The 14,399-nt window shown below is 45.2% G+C and overlaps 1 protein-coding gene across 1 annotated transcript; it reads right to left on the minus strand.

Moving 5' to 3' along the window:
• Positions 1–565: 565 nt before the first annotated feature.
• Positions 566–13,712, minus strand: LOC102844383 (chromosome unknown open reading frame, human C10orf88). The gene is made up of 6 exons (XM_006879882.1): positions 13,549–13,712; positions 12,365–12,568; positions 11,070–11,139; positions 6,598–6,804; positions 3,083–3,537; positions 566–800 (listed from the first exon to the last, which is right to left on the minus strand). Exons 1-6 carry the CDS (start codon positions 13,710–13,712, stop codon positions 566–568), a joined length of 1,335 nt encoding a protein of 444 aa, XP_006879944.1.
• Between the last annotated feature and the right edge of the window lie 687 nt (positions 13,713–14,399).

The raw sequence follows: 14,399 nt of genomic DNA on the forward strand, positions 1-14,399 counted from the left end.
ACGGGGACAAATTATGTTAGCAGCACCAATATGAGCTAGTTTTATACCTGCCACCACACATTGCATTCAATTACTTCTCTGAGAAAAAAAAATAAGAGTGTAAGTGGAACCTAAATTGAAGATTCCATGTCTTAAGGAACCAGATTTCTAAGAATCAATCAAGTTGAAAAAGGAAAAATATCCAATACCATAGGCATCCTTTTACAGACACACGAAACTATGGAAGTCTTCGTATAAATAAATAAATGCACTCCAATCACACACATACGTAGAAAGCAATGAATGGCAACTGAAACTCTTAAAACCTTCAAGCAAGTAAATATAAACTTCTTGTAAGAATGAAAAATATTACTAGTAAAAATAATTTAAGCCTTACAGGTTGGCTCTCGTGCACAATACTGGGTTTACGACAACTGGAACAGGAAGGAGGACACCGAGGTCCGTTTACGTCTGAAGGCGAACGGTAAAGGATACGGAATCCTTGCCTTTCTTACTCCCTCATGGCGAGGCTTTCGTGCACATACGATGTAATAAATAGCCGAAGCATTCTCCATCTGGTGGGCACTTATCGCTCTCCGTTTGAAAGTCTTTCCCCAGAATCATACTGTTTGAGAGGCATCCCAGGGGCCAGGGAGCTGGAATTCTGTAGCAAGTCTATTAATAAAGCAATCTTACTATCTATGTGCTCCTGGAGTTTACATATTCGCTGATCAATATGGTCCATGAGGTTCTTTTCCATCAGTTCCATATTTTTAGAAAGGATCTTTTCCAAGTAAGAGCAAACAGGTTGTTCTTTCTCTCTGAAAAGAAAGAATTACAGCTGTTATCCTAACACTCGCGTATATAAACAACGTGCTGTCCACAACCCTGACCCCTGTTGACGATCCTGTTTTGTCAGAGTGTATTTTCAGGTTCTGATAAACATACACACCAGTCGGCTACTGCCCCAAGTTCCCCAACACATTCTTATTTCTTTAATTTATAAACACCTAAGTCTATAATTACAAAAACCAAAGTTCGTAGAATCTCTACCTTAAGGAACAAGTCTTTTTAGAAAGGGGATGGAGCAAGAAAATTTTTTAAATTTCAAATTTTAGATTTACTTTTTTAAATTTTCGTATCAGAATCGATCATGTTCATTTTTTCTTTTACGTCCTCTCAAGTAACCTGCAGTTTAAATAGTTTTGCCTTCTTTCATTCAAACTGAGTGAAATACTGGAATTTCTTTTTTAACAATTTTACAATGACAACAGGGGGCTCTTACGGCCTTGTGGGAGCTGCCTGGCCAGCTCAAAGCCAGCTGGTCCATGGGAGACAGATGGGCAGTCTTTTCATGTGCAATGTACTGCCTCTGAAAAGCCGCTGGGCAGTCAGTTCTGACTCGATGGTACTTATCCGCAACACTATGAAGACATCTAAGAATTTAGCGGGACTGAGCAAAGTAAGTATTAAGTAAGAAAAGGAAGCAGTGATTTCCCAAATGAAGTTCACCGCACTTTTTAGAAGAGGAATTTCCAGAGTTTGATCAGCAGAACCTTGGGCTCTTCTCAGGGGTTCCATTAATTCTGTGATAATGAGAGAAACCACCGACAGCTGCCCTCCAGTCAATTCCAATTCATGATGTGCTTCTTGGGAATCAGAGTGCCCTGCTGGGTTTCCAAGGACGTGATCGCCATGGCAGCAGGGCACCCCATCTTGCCCCCACAGAGCTGGCAGGGGGTGCAAACAGCAACAATTGTGTTTAGCTGCCGAGTGTTCTAACCACCGCACCACGAGGTCCCGTTTTGTAGCAGTATTAAGATGTAAGACCTGTTCCTTGTCTTGCGGGCCCTGTGCTACTTTCAAGGTAGAGTGACATCTGTCTAGAATCTAATAAACATTTGGTAGCATACTGTCATGTTTCCTAGATTTTCCCAAGTTTGTCTAAGAACATGCATACACAGATGTGGTGTGGACATGAATTTTCATGTCTCTGGGATGAACGGCTAGGGAGATGATTGCTGGCTTATATGCTAAGTGTGTGATCTGTTTTCTGAGAGCTTCTTCATCATAGACGAAATGTTTTACTGTGAATCAACTTGCTGATACGGTGGATTATATTAATTTTTGAAAATGGAGCCAGTCTCACATACCCAGAATACATCCTCCTGGACCAGCGGTGAAGATTCTCACTGAAGGACACACTGTGCCCAGTGCTCTTCCATTTAGTTCATGAGTCACTGGCCTACTCTTTTCATACTGTCTCTGTCTGGCTTTGGTATTGGGAATCCTGACCTGGTAAAAACAGATCCACTTTTGGAAGTGACTGTGCAAAACTGGGGTCGCCTCTTCTTTAAATGACAGTCCACCATCACACCATACCCTTTTTTAAATGTGTGAAATCGTCTGTTGTTAGGTGCCATCGAGATGATTTCTACTTATACCTGTCCTAAGCACTAAAGGTTAAACCGTGGCAGTGTTCCACAAAGCCAGTCAGAGCCGGTTGACAATACTGTTTGGGTCTAGCTAAGCATGGTGTGCTGCCGTCTTCAAAAGAATTCATTTAAGCTTCTATTTCTCATTTTACATCTTACCAGTTTTTGCTTCATTTATTTTTGAAACCGAGTTGGTGGATACTCATTAGGCAATGTTTGTAATGCTTCAAAATATGTGAGAGACGGGTTCAATTCTTCCAGTCAGAGGCACTGAGTTCCTTTCAAAACGCTCCACTTCACTTGGAAGACATTTATTCCTTCCCAGTGTGTTAGAGAGTACTGGTGACCTAGTGGGTAAGGAGTTGTGCTGCTAACCCAAAGGTGTGACGTTTGAACCTACCAACTGCTCTGAGGGAGAAAGATGGGCAGTTGCCTCCTTTGCAACTTAAAGCCTCTGAAAACTTGGAAAGTCAGCTGTGAATCAGTTCTGACTAGGCAGCAATGAGTTTCTGTTTGATAAATGCATTCATGATAAAACGCAAATGCTCCTGCAAGTACATCTGCAAAGAGATTTTCAGGCAGTATTCACGAAGACAGATCTGTTTTCCTTAAGCTTTTTCTCCTCCCTTCCAAATCTAAACCACGACTGTCTTAAAACAAATACTCACGGGACGCCAGCAATGCCTGCAGCAGGCTTGGGAATCTTCTCCTGCCACTCGGCCTTGTTGCCCACGCGGAGACTGTTAACTTGACCGCATAAGTTCTGGAGAACAGGAAGCAGCTCAGAGTTAGGGATCTCCGAACGGTCACTCGCTTTCTTTGGGAAGAAAGAGGACACTATATGTGTGAGGTCATCTTCAAGAAGAACACGGCTTTGCGGCCCCCTTTCACCTTCACTGAGGGGCGCGGTATGTCCTCCACCAGCTGGCTGTGTGGTTTTATCAGTGTAGCCTGTTAAGTCTTCAGTCATTTTGCCAGATGCCCGTCCAATTCTGAAAGGAAAAGGAGTGGAGGACGACTTGTTCAAGGCCCCTACAGGAGGCGGCGGTTGTAGTCCAATCATATGCTTGTATCCAAGACTGCCCAAGACGGACTGAAGCTGCTCTCCAAAGGGAAGGTAAGTCTAAACAAGGCAAAGAGGGCAGTGTCAGAGCTCATAAAGCAGTAATTAGTAATGATGGCCAACTTCTGGCGTATTGACTAGGGCCAGGCACTGGGGGTTATCTCACTGGTCCTCCTAACACCCTCAGGAGGCAGGCTGCCATCACAACGTCAAGTGGAGGAGAACGAGGCTAAAGAGACCTGGTGCAGGTAACACCGCTCGGGGCTGGGTGAAACGTGACGGGAACCCAAGCTACCAAACTCTAGAGCCAGAGCTTTTTTACTACAGTTTTCCCTAAAGAAAATATTAACTAGTAGCATGCTTACAAAACGGCACTGGCAAACTTTAATATCTTCACTAGCTGAGCTCAAGGCACTGTGGGAGGGTGGGCTCAGAGTCACAGGAACTGCCCCCTGCACCTCCCTATCCCGCCCCCATCATGCTGCCAAGGCTGTGGCTGTCTCCAGACAGGACACCCCATCTTTCTCAGCACACTTCCCCCAACAGGATCTCACTCCTACATGAGTCATAATAACCAATAACTATCTTAGGATTAAACGAAACCATTCCTCAATTGTTCAACATATGATAAGCTACTCATTTTTACTTAAATGTATTTTTGCAACTAGTTCTTTATGGAAGCTACTCCACATAATTATGCTACTTACTCTATGATTATACTCAAAATCGTAATAACTAAAATAAGCTACCTCCTGGGTGTTATAAGAATTTATAGAATCCAGTTACATTTGTGGCCTTAAGTTAAAGGCCTATACACTGTCCTTTCCTGTGAAGACTGGCTCACCTTTCACAGGGAGTAACTCTGTCTCCTATGCAAAGCATCGCCTTGTATGTTCTTCAATTTGTCAACAAGGCAAAACTATTTACAATGTAGCTGCCTCTGAAGGTGTACGGCTCCATTTTACATCCCAAACAGAACTGTGCGCTAGGTTCTGGTCAGGAGATCACATCTTTTACTAACTGCTGCTCAAAAGCTGGTGTGACAAAACCAAAGTGTTTAAAGGTCTGACGACACCACGGTAGAGTCTGGAAGGAAGATGTCATCGTAAACAGCTTTATTAAGACGATGTCTCACTGAAGCTGGAATAGAAATTTAAAAAAGATCCAAAGGTCCTGGGGCAGGAACACATTTGGGCATTTGAAGGATACGCACATCCGAATGTCCGGAGCAAGGTGCCCACGGAGATGTGGCAGGTAAGACCAAGGAAGCAAGCGAGACACAGGTCAGAGAGGACGCGATGGACACCATGCAGTCAGGCTACGCTCCACAGGAAGCAGTCAGTCGGTCAGGGGACTGGCACAGGGGAAGGCCGGGTCTGAATCACCCTGTGGGAGCATTCTGACTGCCCTGCGGGGAATGGGTTAATGGAGCCGGAAGCCCAGACAGATGCCCCCTGAGGTGTGTGCTGAGAGAATGAGGGGCAGGAGGGAACACGCACCTCCATTTTTACCTGCACCTTTTCCTAGTTTCATGATCATCAACTCTCCTGTTCCTCTGCCCCTTCCTCAATCTAACAGTACTAGCACTGCCTGTAAACCACACAGAAGTTCCAGGGACTTTCTCGTACTACCTTTGTTCCAAAGTTAGTTTTATTGATGTGAAGTAGATGTACACACACAGCTAACAAACCCCTGCTATTTAACGTAAAATCCTTCTCTCATGACCAGAACACCACTTCTGGCTCCCCAACCACCCCTTTTCTGTTCTTCTATCAAATGCTGTCCTCTCCTCTCCTCTTGTGAATAATTTTTCTCTCCCTCTATCCTCACCAAACACAACCACTGTCCAGCGAGGCTGCTTCCCAGTTCGTCTCTCCCTTTCTGCTTTTCTACTCATCAGCTATGGGAACACCTCTCACATTTCCTTCCCAGGAAACCTGAAGTCCCACTCCACCTTCCTCAGGCCTGTGTTTCCAAATGAGGAAAAGATCTTTCCAGGTAATGTTTCACTCCAAAAGGTGAACAGGCCCCCAACTAACCTCCTTGCTTTCTAAAAGCCTTCAACTCTTGTTTTCCCTTTATATTACTCTTTATATACTGACGTTACTATCTGAAAAACCCCCATTTCACGTTTAACTCCTATTTTTCCTGCAATGCCAATAGTAAGTGGGCTGACAGGTCCAGTTGACCTCTCAGACCAGTGTATTACTGTTTCTAAATTCAGATGCCCATTCTGTTCTATCTGGGCTAGAAAATGTCTGTGCAGCTGGTCTCTTTATGATCTCCCCATTTTCTGGTTAATTTTTCCTTCGGACTCATAACATGCATAATCCTCAAACTCAATGGGACGCTGAACCAATTCCCAGCCGACCCTCCAGGGGGTATGGAGAGCCTGTAAATAGGATGGGAGGAGCCCTGTCCCGCTCACTTGCTTGGAGCTGCTGTGGTCAATTTGAGCCCCCAGAGAGGCTCCAGCTTGGGGTTGGCAGCACAACTCTTTCCTGACTCCGCCCCCAGAGTTCCCTTCCCGCATAACAAGAGATTAAACGTTCTTAAGCGGAGCTCAAAAACACCAGTCAAAACATTCAAAGCTCTGTGATTTATTCCTAACTGCCCCATTAAGTCTTCAATCTAGGGAAAAGCAATCTACCTTTCCTAGGTATACCCTATACCTTCTAGCACTGAAGACTACTCTTTTTCTGGAGCTGTTTTTGCCAAATCCGATCCTTCCTTTTCAAAGCTCGAGATAAGACGCCAGTTCCTTCAGAAAGTCTTTTCTAATCATTCTTCCTTCATATACACTAACTGAACGAGTCGGACTATGAAGATCTTCACAGACAGGCTAGTGACCAATCATCTTTGCACCCTCCCAGTGCCGAGCTCAGTGCCTTGTTCACTCGGGTGCTTAATAAATTCATGCTGAGTGAATGAGTTCATGGAGCACAGGTGAGGAACGTCACTCAAGCCATTCTGTGTATGAGGAGCCCTGCAGAAAGCTCTCTTTAGAAAACCAACCCTAACAGGCAAAATCACAATACAAATGCAAAGATCGACTTCTAGGTCACCATGGAACGTTCTTGAATTTGTGTACTGTTTTATAACAAATCCATTTCTACTTACCTGCTGCTGAAACCTAAGCATGTTCATCAACTGCTGAGCTCCGGGCGATAACTTCGACCCCACGGACTCCACCATGGTCTGAACCCTGTTCAGGTCAATCCGTGATCCGAGGGCAGGGCAGCTTGTGGAAGAGCTTCCCGAGACTGGTCGCATGTGCAGCACAACTTTACCGACGAGGACACAGTGCTTCTCTCCAAAGGAGAGCAACTGGTGCAAAAGAAGTTACGGAAAAGAATGATACTCAACCATCGCTCACTTCTTTCTAGTAACTACGTAGGCGGGACATATTCAAGAAAACCAGGATAAACCTTAATCTCTCTTTTTTTAAGATTGTTTACTACATTCATAAATTCATTTAAAAAATATTAAGTGTGGGCTTAAATTTTGGTTCCATTATTTTTAAAGTACTTATAATAACATAAGTTAAACATATAGTTACTATATGCTCACTATAGTAAACACATACTTAAAAAGTTAAATATATACTTTTAAACATGTTGTTTAAAAGTGCCTATATAGCAAGAGGGAGCTCAGTAGGTGGCCTACTGGCAAGAAGTTGCACTGCAATCCCAGAGGTACGCATTTCGAATCCATCAGATGTTCTGCTGGGGAAGGAGGGGCAATCTCCTGCTGGACCAGTCAGATCCGATTTGACGGTACACACACACACACAAAAATAATAAAACTAAAAATAAAAATAAAAAAAGGCACCCATTTAGCATAAGTTAAACAACAATTTTTTTAAAAATTAATTTTAATTAAAGTTTATAGACTTTGGGTTTCCATTCACATTCATTGTTGCACTTTTCTCCCTGCCCAGCACTCCCCCCAATTTGCTCTTCTCTTTGAAAAGCAAAAGAAAAATTCTTTCATTGTTATACAATCCCTCCCCCCAGTCCACTTCACCATGCTGCCTTCATTCTGGACTCCTGTCATGACAATAATACCTAATCATAAATTTTCCCTACACTGGTCTGAACCTGTCATTTATTATGAACCTCAGGGGAACTGTTTAAGATAAAGCAATGGCATTTCAAACTGATCATACAAAAAATATAAAGTGGGTTAAAATAAAGTTTTACTTAAAGAGGGTGAAAGAAAAGAATACTAGGAGAATATCAATTTGTGCTTTATTGACTATACAAAGGCATCATCTGTGTGGATCCTAACAAGCTACAGCTGACACTGAGAAGACTAGGAATCCCAGAACACCTGATTGTGTTCACGCCAAATCTGTACGTAGACCAACAGCAGGCTGCTGTCCAAAGAGCAAGGAAACACTGCATGGTTGAAATTCAAGAAAGGTGTGCATAGGGACTGTATGCTTTTTCCATACTTACTCAATTTGTATGCTGAGCAAATAATTAGAGAAGCTGGACTTAATGAAAAACACATGGCATCAGGGTTGGAGGAGGGCTCATCAACAACCTGCGTTATGCACATGACACAAGCTTGCTTGCGGTGAAGAGCACCTCAAGTGCTTGCTGCAGAAAATCAAGGACTATAGCCTCAGTGTAGAGTGCATTTCAGTATCAAGACAAAAATTCTCACAACTGGATCACAGGCAACATTATGCTAAGATGGAATAAACACTGAAGTTGTCAACAACTTCATCTTACTTGGATCAACAATCAACACCCTTGCTACCATCAATCTGGAGATCAGAGGAGGTACTGCCTTGGAAAGTCTGCAGTCAGGGGCCTCTCTAAAGTCCTGAAGAGCAATGATGTCGGTATGAAGACTAATGTGCACCTAATTCAAGCCATGGTCTTTTTAATCACATGCTATGCATCTGAGAGCTGGACAATGAATAAGGAGGACAGAAGAATCGAAGCCTCAGAATTCTGGTGTTGGAGAAGAGTGAATATCCCATGGACAGTCAAAAGAACATATAAAAACATCTTGGGGAGTGCAGCCAGAGTGCTCCTGAGAAGCCAGGAGAAGGATAAGAAGCTTTGTCTTACATACTCTGGGAATGTTGTTAGGAGGGGTTATTCCTTGCAAAGGGACACAATGCTTGGAAAGACGGAGGGTCAGTGAAAGAGAGGACAACCCGCAATGAGGTGGACTGGCACAGCGATGGCAGCAACGGGCTCAAGTGTGACAGAGATGATAGACTGCTCAGGACAGAGTTCAGAAATGTTCACAGGGTTGCTATGATTCATACCTGACTTGATGGCACCTAACAGCACAACAAAAGTAAACTACACCAATATGAGACCATAACACACTGACACTTGCTCTAGTATTATTTAACACAAAGCTGTCCAGAAGCCTATTTAAAACATTTACTGACATTAATGGGGTTTCTTGGTGCTACTGAGGTTAGCTCAGATGGAGATGGTTAGCATCACTCGGCTTTTTAAGCAGATATTCAAAACACTTGAGACTTCATGGTTCCAATCCGTGGTGGTGTAGAATCCACTCGAAGTTGCACGTGGATTTTCAACTGCAAAGGGAGGGGAGGTTGGTGGTCCTAAGCCTTGAGCTGCCCCAGGGTCAACTGTGTAAAACCAAGGCTAAAACGACCTAGTAGACATGGTTGGCTTCTCCATGGAAATGATGACCTGAAGAAATTTTCTAACCTGTCACAGGAATCCTCAGCTAGTGAACTCAGGTCTAGAGCCCAGATCTGCCAGCTTCTATCCTAAGACTTTCTAGCTCTTTGTGCTGCCGTGGGTCATCTCTGTCTCTGAACCAAGAAGCAGAGCCCGAGTGGTATGGACAGCAGAACAGAGAGTGGAAAGGGAGGAGCCGGCAGAAGCAGCACACCTGGATTCCTAACGTGGTTCTGCTCCTTACAGCCCGGGTGACCCTGCGCAAGTGACCAAAGCCAAGCCAGAAGGGAAGGGAGGGAAAGTGAGGGGAGAGAACAGCAGCGAGTCCCACAGTCGTGATAAGGATTCAGTGTTAAAACGCCCGAGTACTGACTGCGGACTCAGTGCCCAGAAGCAAGTGCCTTATCCTAACTGTCACCTACTACTGCCTTAAAACAAGCATACGTATGCCTGGTACATCCTAAGATAAACAACCCCTTATCCTCACAGAAGGGTTACAAAAACAGTCACCTTCAGGAAGAACCAGACTCTGTGAGTGACATAAAGGAGGTCAGTGTCCTCCCACCACCTCTGTGCATTTGAATTCACTATGAAACAATCATTTTCTCTCTGGCTCAAGTTATTATCTGTCTCCTCTGAGTAAATTATTAACAACACAGGAGCAGACATTCCAGTTTATTTTCTCACTGACGACTCACTAATACCTGGTATAGTTTTTGGTATTTATATATTGTTGCCTCAGGTTGGTGCCATCAAGGTGAGCATGACCCACAGTGACTCTGTGAACGACAGATCTGAACGCTGTTCTATCCTGAGCCATCTTCACACTCCCTGACACACTAGAGCCCACTGCAGCAGTCACTGTGTCAATCCAGCTGGTTGAGGGTCTTCTCTTCCCCTGCCCCTCTACCTTTCCAAGCATGATGTCGCTCTCCAAGGACCAGCCTCTCCTAGCAACATGCCCAAAGTATGTGAGATGAAGCTTTATCATCTTTGCCTCCAAGGAGCAGTCTGGCTGCACTTTCTCCAAGACATTTTTGGCAGTCTATGGGATATTTAGTATTCCACAGCTAAAAGGCATCAATTCTTCCTTTCGTCATCCTTACATAGATAGTGGTTACTCAGATACATGTAGAATGAATGGATTATTTCTTTAAACTACCTCACCTCTTTCCTCAGCCCCCACCTAATTTTGCCATGAGTTATGTCCTACAGGTGAAGAGATTCACCCCGTCCACTGGGCTAGTCAAGAACAGAGCGGGAGCTACACTGAGAGCTTCCGGTTTCCAGCTCTTCCTGCTTTCCCAGACAAGTGACATCTCTAGAGTTCATCTCAATGGTATTTGTTGAGTGCAAAGCTTTAACTGTAGCTCTAACTTTGTTCTACATTTCTTGATATAAAGGGTTCAAAGCTGCGTATACTTTTCCTGGTACCACTTCACATAAAGATAGATAATGTGGTTTGGGGTTTTTTCCCCTTGCATCATGTTCCAGGGCTTCCAAACTCAGTCCCTCTGTACTAACAAAAGTTTGTGATATTTCCATATCATTAAATGGTCAAATTTTAAGAAAAGACTTCAATCTTAATTTTTTTTTATTTTTAATTTTTATTGTATTATTTTTACGTGTACCGTCAAATCAGATCTGACTGGTATAGGAGGAGATTGCCCCCTCTGTCTCCAGCACAGCATCTGGTAGATTTGAACCGCGTACCTCTGGGATTGTAGTGCAGCGTCTTGCCACTAGGCTACCAGAACTCCCTAATCTTAATATTTTTAAAGCGCAGTATTTCTGAAGTTAAACTAGACACCAAGTTGGATGAATTGCATTACCAAACCAACTGAAAGAAAATAGTCTGTATTATACAAAAACATTTGTAGGTGTCAAATTGGTTAAGATGTAGAGATGACTCACCTTTATTTTACAAGCATGTGTGGAGGACTCCAATCTTAAGTATTTTTTGTACAAGATAACCTCACGTTTGCTGAAAATACAGTAAAAATTATTATTTTACTTTTCTATATTATCTTTTTAAAAAAATTTTATTAATTTTAATGAAAGTTTACAGAGATTTTGGATTTCCACTCATTCACTGTTGCATTTTTCTCCCTGCCCACCCCTCCCCCTGCCCAGTTTGCTGAATTAAAGAGAAAGGTTTTTAGGGAAAAACTTAAACCCTGAGTTAGTCTAACTGATGACAAGCATTGAGCCTCCACAGGTGACCTATCACTTATGATCTGTGACAGAATGGAATCACACAATCCTCTTAAAGTCACACAGCTCAGATCATACCGTAAAATTTTCTAGTGGCTTAATGGTTAAGGAGCTGTGCTGCCAACTGAAAGGCATGCAGTTTGAATCCACCAGCTGCTCTGTGGGAGAGATGGGAAATCTCTTCCTGTGTGATTTGCTGCCTTTAAAAACCCACTGGAGGGTCAGCTACGAGTCCGTCCAACTTAAGGGTATATAACAACAACACTACTTCCAACATGCACAATATGTAAAATAGTTTGTAGTTTGAATTATACATGGAGAACTTAAGGTAGAACTTTCCTACAAGAGACCATAGAGATGATCAAATTGTAACAGGATGAATTTAGGATTCATTAGGCTGATATCAACAGTCTCATGGACCATATATAATGGGCTTCCTACAGAAAGCTATGTTCAATTTCCAGGATGACTGGCAAATAACTCTTGGTAATAGACCACTGAGGTTATGAAGAGCACCCTGAAGCAGTAGAAAGGACTGCAGTTATTTCTAGCTACTCCCACTAAATTAGCTGTGACCTACCAAGTCACCTCCCCTCCATGGTTATACTAGACCTGACCTATTGCCATCAAGTCACTTCCAACTCACAGCCACCCTCTAGGGCAGAGATTCGCTCCTTACTGTGTTTAAGACTGCAAATCTTTATAGGAGCAGATGGTTTCATCTTCCTCCTGCAGAGTGGATGGGGGGTTCAAACTGCTGACCTTTTGGTTAGTAGCTGGATGCTAATGTTAGCCACTGTGTCCGCAGAGCTCCTTCCATTAGCTGTAAGTTTGCACATTTATAAAAACGAGAAGGTTGGCCCACATTGTCCTCTAAGGTGCTACTCCTGCTGGTATTCTTTTCTTTGGTATTCTTCTCTCCCCTAAAGTCTACCCCCATGCAAAAGAATAAAGAAATACTACAGAATACACTCCCGTGTGTCCCAGTCACACACCTGCTGTCCAGGACGGTACACACGTTCTTGCCCCTGCTGGTCCCACAGTACTCCTCTCCTAAGTACACTTCCATATTTCTTGCTGAACTCAGAAAGCCAACAGCAACAATTTCTTCACCTCCACGGGGGTCACAGGTGAGGTAAAGGAAGCAGGAGCTTTCATCCTGGTTGTTTGTGTTCCTCTCCAAAATCACCAGATCTTGGCTGCAGGCAGAAAAATTACAATATTTCATAGTATAGTCTTCGCAACGCTGCTCTTGACGCACTTGTTAGGCTGTTAAATAAGTAATAATGCCTTTGCCTGGGGCCCTAGAGCACTGCATAGACTTGCCTCTCCAGGTTTAAGTGTCTGTAAATTTAAGTGTCCTTTCTCCTGATATCCACATCTGGAGGCTAATGGTGCTGGGGCTGGTGGATATGAACCACAAGCCACTTTCGGTGAACAGCCCAACTGCTGAACCAGGGTGCCTTGTCAGGCCGCTGGGAGACATTTTACTGAACTAATTTGCATTTGATATGAGGTTCAAGCACCTTGCCAACAACCCAACAAATGCCCTACTAAAGAAATTGCTGCTTCAGATAGCAAAGATTCCCTTCTAACTGCTTCTCAGTTCAATCAGGGGGCCCTGTGCTTGCTTTTGTATCAGTGGTTGGGGCACACAGCCTATTTCTGATCTCAACAAGGGCCCGGATTCTTAGGACTAACCTACCAAACCCAAGCCAAGCCGCTATCACAGTCCAGCTGACTCAAAGTCACGGCAACGCTGCACTGGATTTTGGAGGCTGTGAGTCATTACAGGAACAGTCTACCTCCTCTGTTCTCCCAGAGTGGATTCGAACCACTGACCTTTTGGTTATCAACCCAACTGGTTAATACCAGGTCTGCGGGACTCCTTCATTCATGAGACAGTATTAATATACAAAGGACGACTGAGGACCCGAGTGTTCAGGCCACCATCGCGGTCCTCTGCTTCCCCCATTCATGCACGAGAAGCAGCGTCCGATCCTGCTGGACCCGCCCCACAGCTCACGGCCATCTCGGTCCTGCCCCAGGGACACCTGAACCTCTCGGCCCTGCTCCCCGCACACACCTGTCACCAGGTACACTCCCCGATCCCGGGCACAGACCTTCCACCTCCCCACCTGCTTCCCCCAGGACCCAGCGCAGCCCCGGCCGCACACACCCCGGAGCAGGCGGCGTCAGCAGCTCCTCCCAGTCGAGTTCCCCGGCGCCAGGACCACCGCGGCTCAGACAGAGGCTCTGGGTCAGGGTCCCGCACGGCGTATCCCAAGAAGAGGTCAGAGTCGGGCGGCGAGTCAGTCCCGGGTCCCCAGTCCCGGCCTCCATTCCGCCGCCTCCGGCCCCCACGAGACCGGAACCTCTCTTCTGACGCCCGAGTTTCCGTCCGTGCAGAGATGAAGAACGGAAGCAGCGCAACTTCCGGCCTGTAAGACTTCAAACCTCGGCTTCACCGCCACCCAACTCCGCTCGGAGAAAGCAGCCCGCCGGAAGCCGGCCGACGTCGGCACGCATGCGCGTCACATTCCGCCTCAGTAACCGGGGCCAACCCTGCGGGGAGAGGGGAACTCCGGAGGATGAGCATGCGCAGTGCCTGCAGCGCCACCTGCTGCCGGTGCAGTTTACGCGCAAGCGCAGTGCGGTGTGAGCGGCCACGTGGTCGTTATTTGACGTTATCTGGGAGAAGAGCGCAGGGCGTGTCGCCGGTGGGTGTTGAGCCGTTCTGTTGTGCTGATCCAATGAGGGGAATCAGCCCTTCGTTTTACGTGACCTGGGAGACCCCTTACCTGCTCCCCTTCTGGACCTGGGGATGCGCAGCCCGCAGGTGGGCAGGTTTCACCCGCGTTCTTATCCCATCCTCACGCCCCAGTAATTCTTTCTGCTTGCCCCACCCCCAGACAGTGTGACAGCTCGGTTGGATGGTTGGTGGCAATTTGGCTTTGACAAGAGGTCTGAAGAGTGTCACGGACTGGATGTGCTGAGGCCAGGGAGGTGGTGTCTGATGGAGACGGAGGC

Source organism: Elephantulus edwardii, unplaced genomic scaffold (assembly GCF_000299155.1).
Source record: "Elephantulus edwardii isolate Elephantulus edwardi_28Jun2011 unplaced genomic scaffold, EleEdw1.0 scaffold00006, whole genome shotgun sequence".
Classification (NCBI taxonomy): Eukaryota; Metazoa; Chordata; class Mammalia; order Macroscelidea; family Macroscelididae; genus Elephantulus; species Elephantulus edwardii.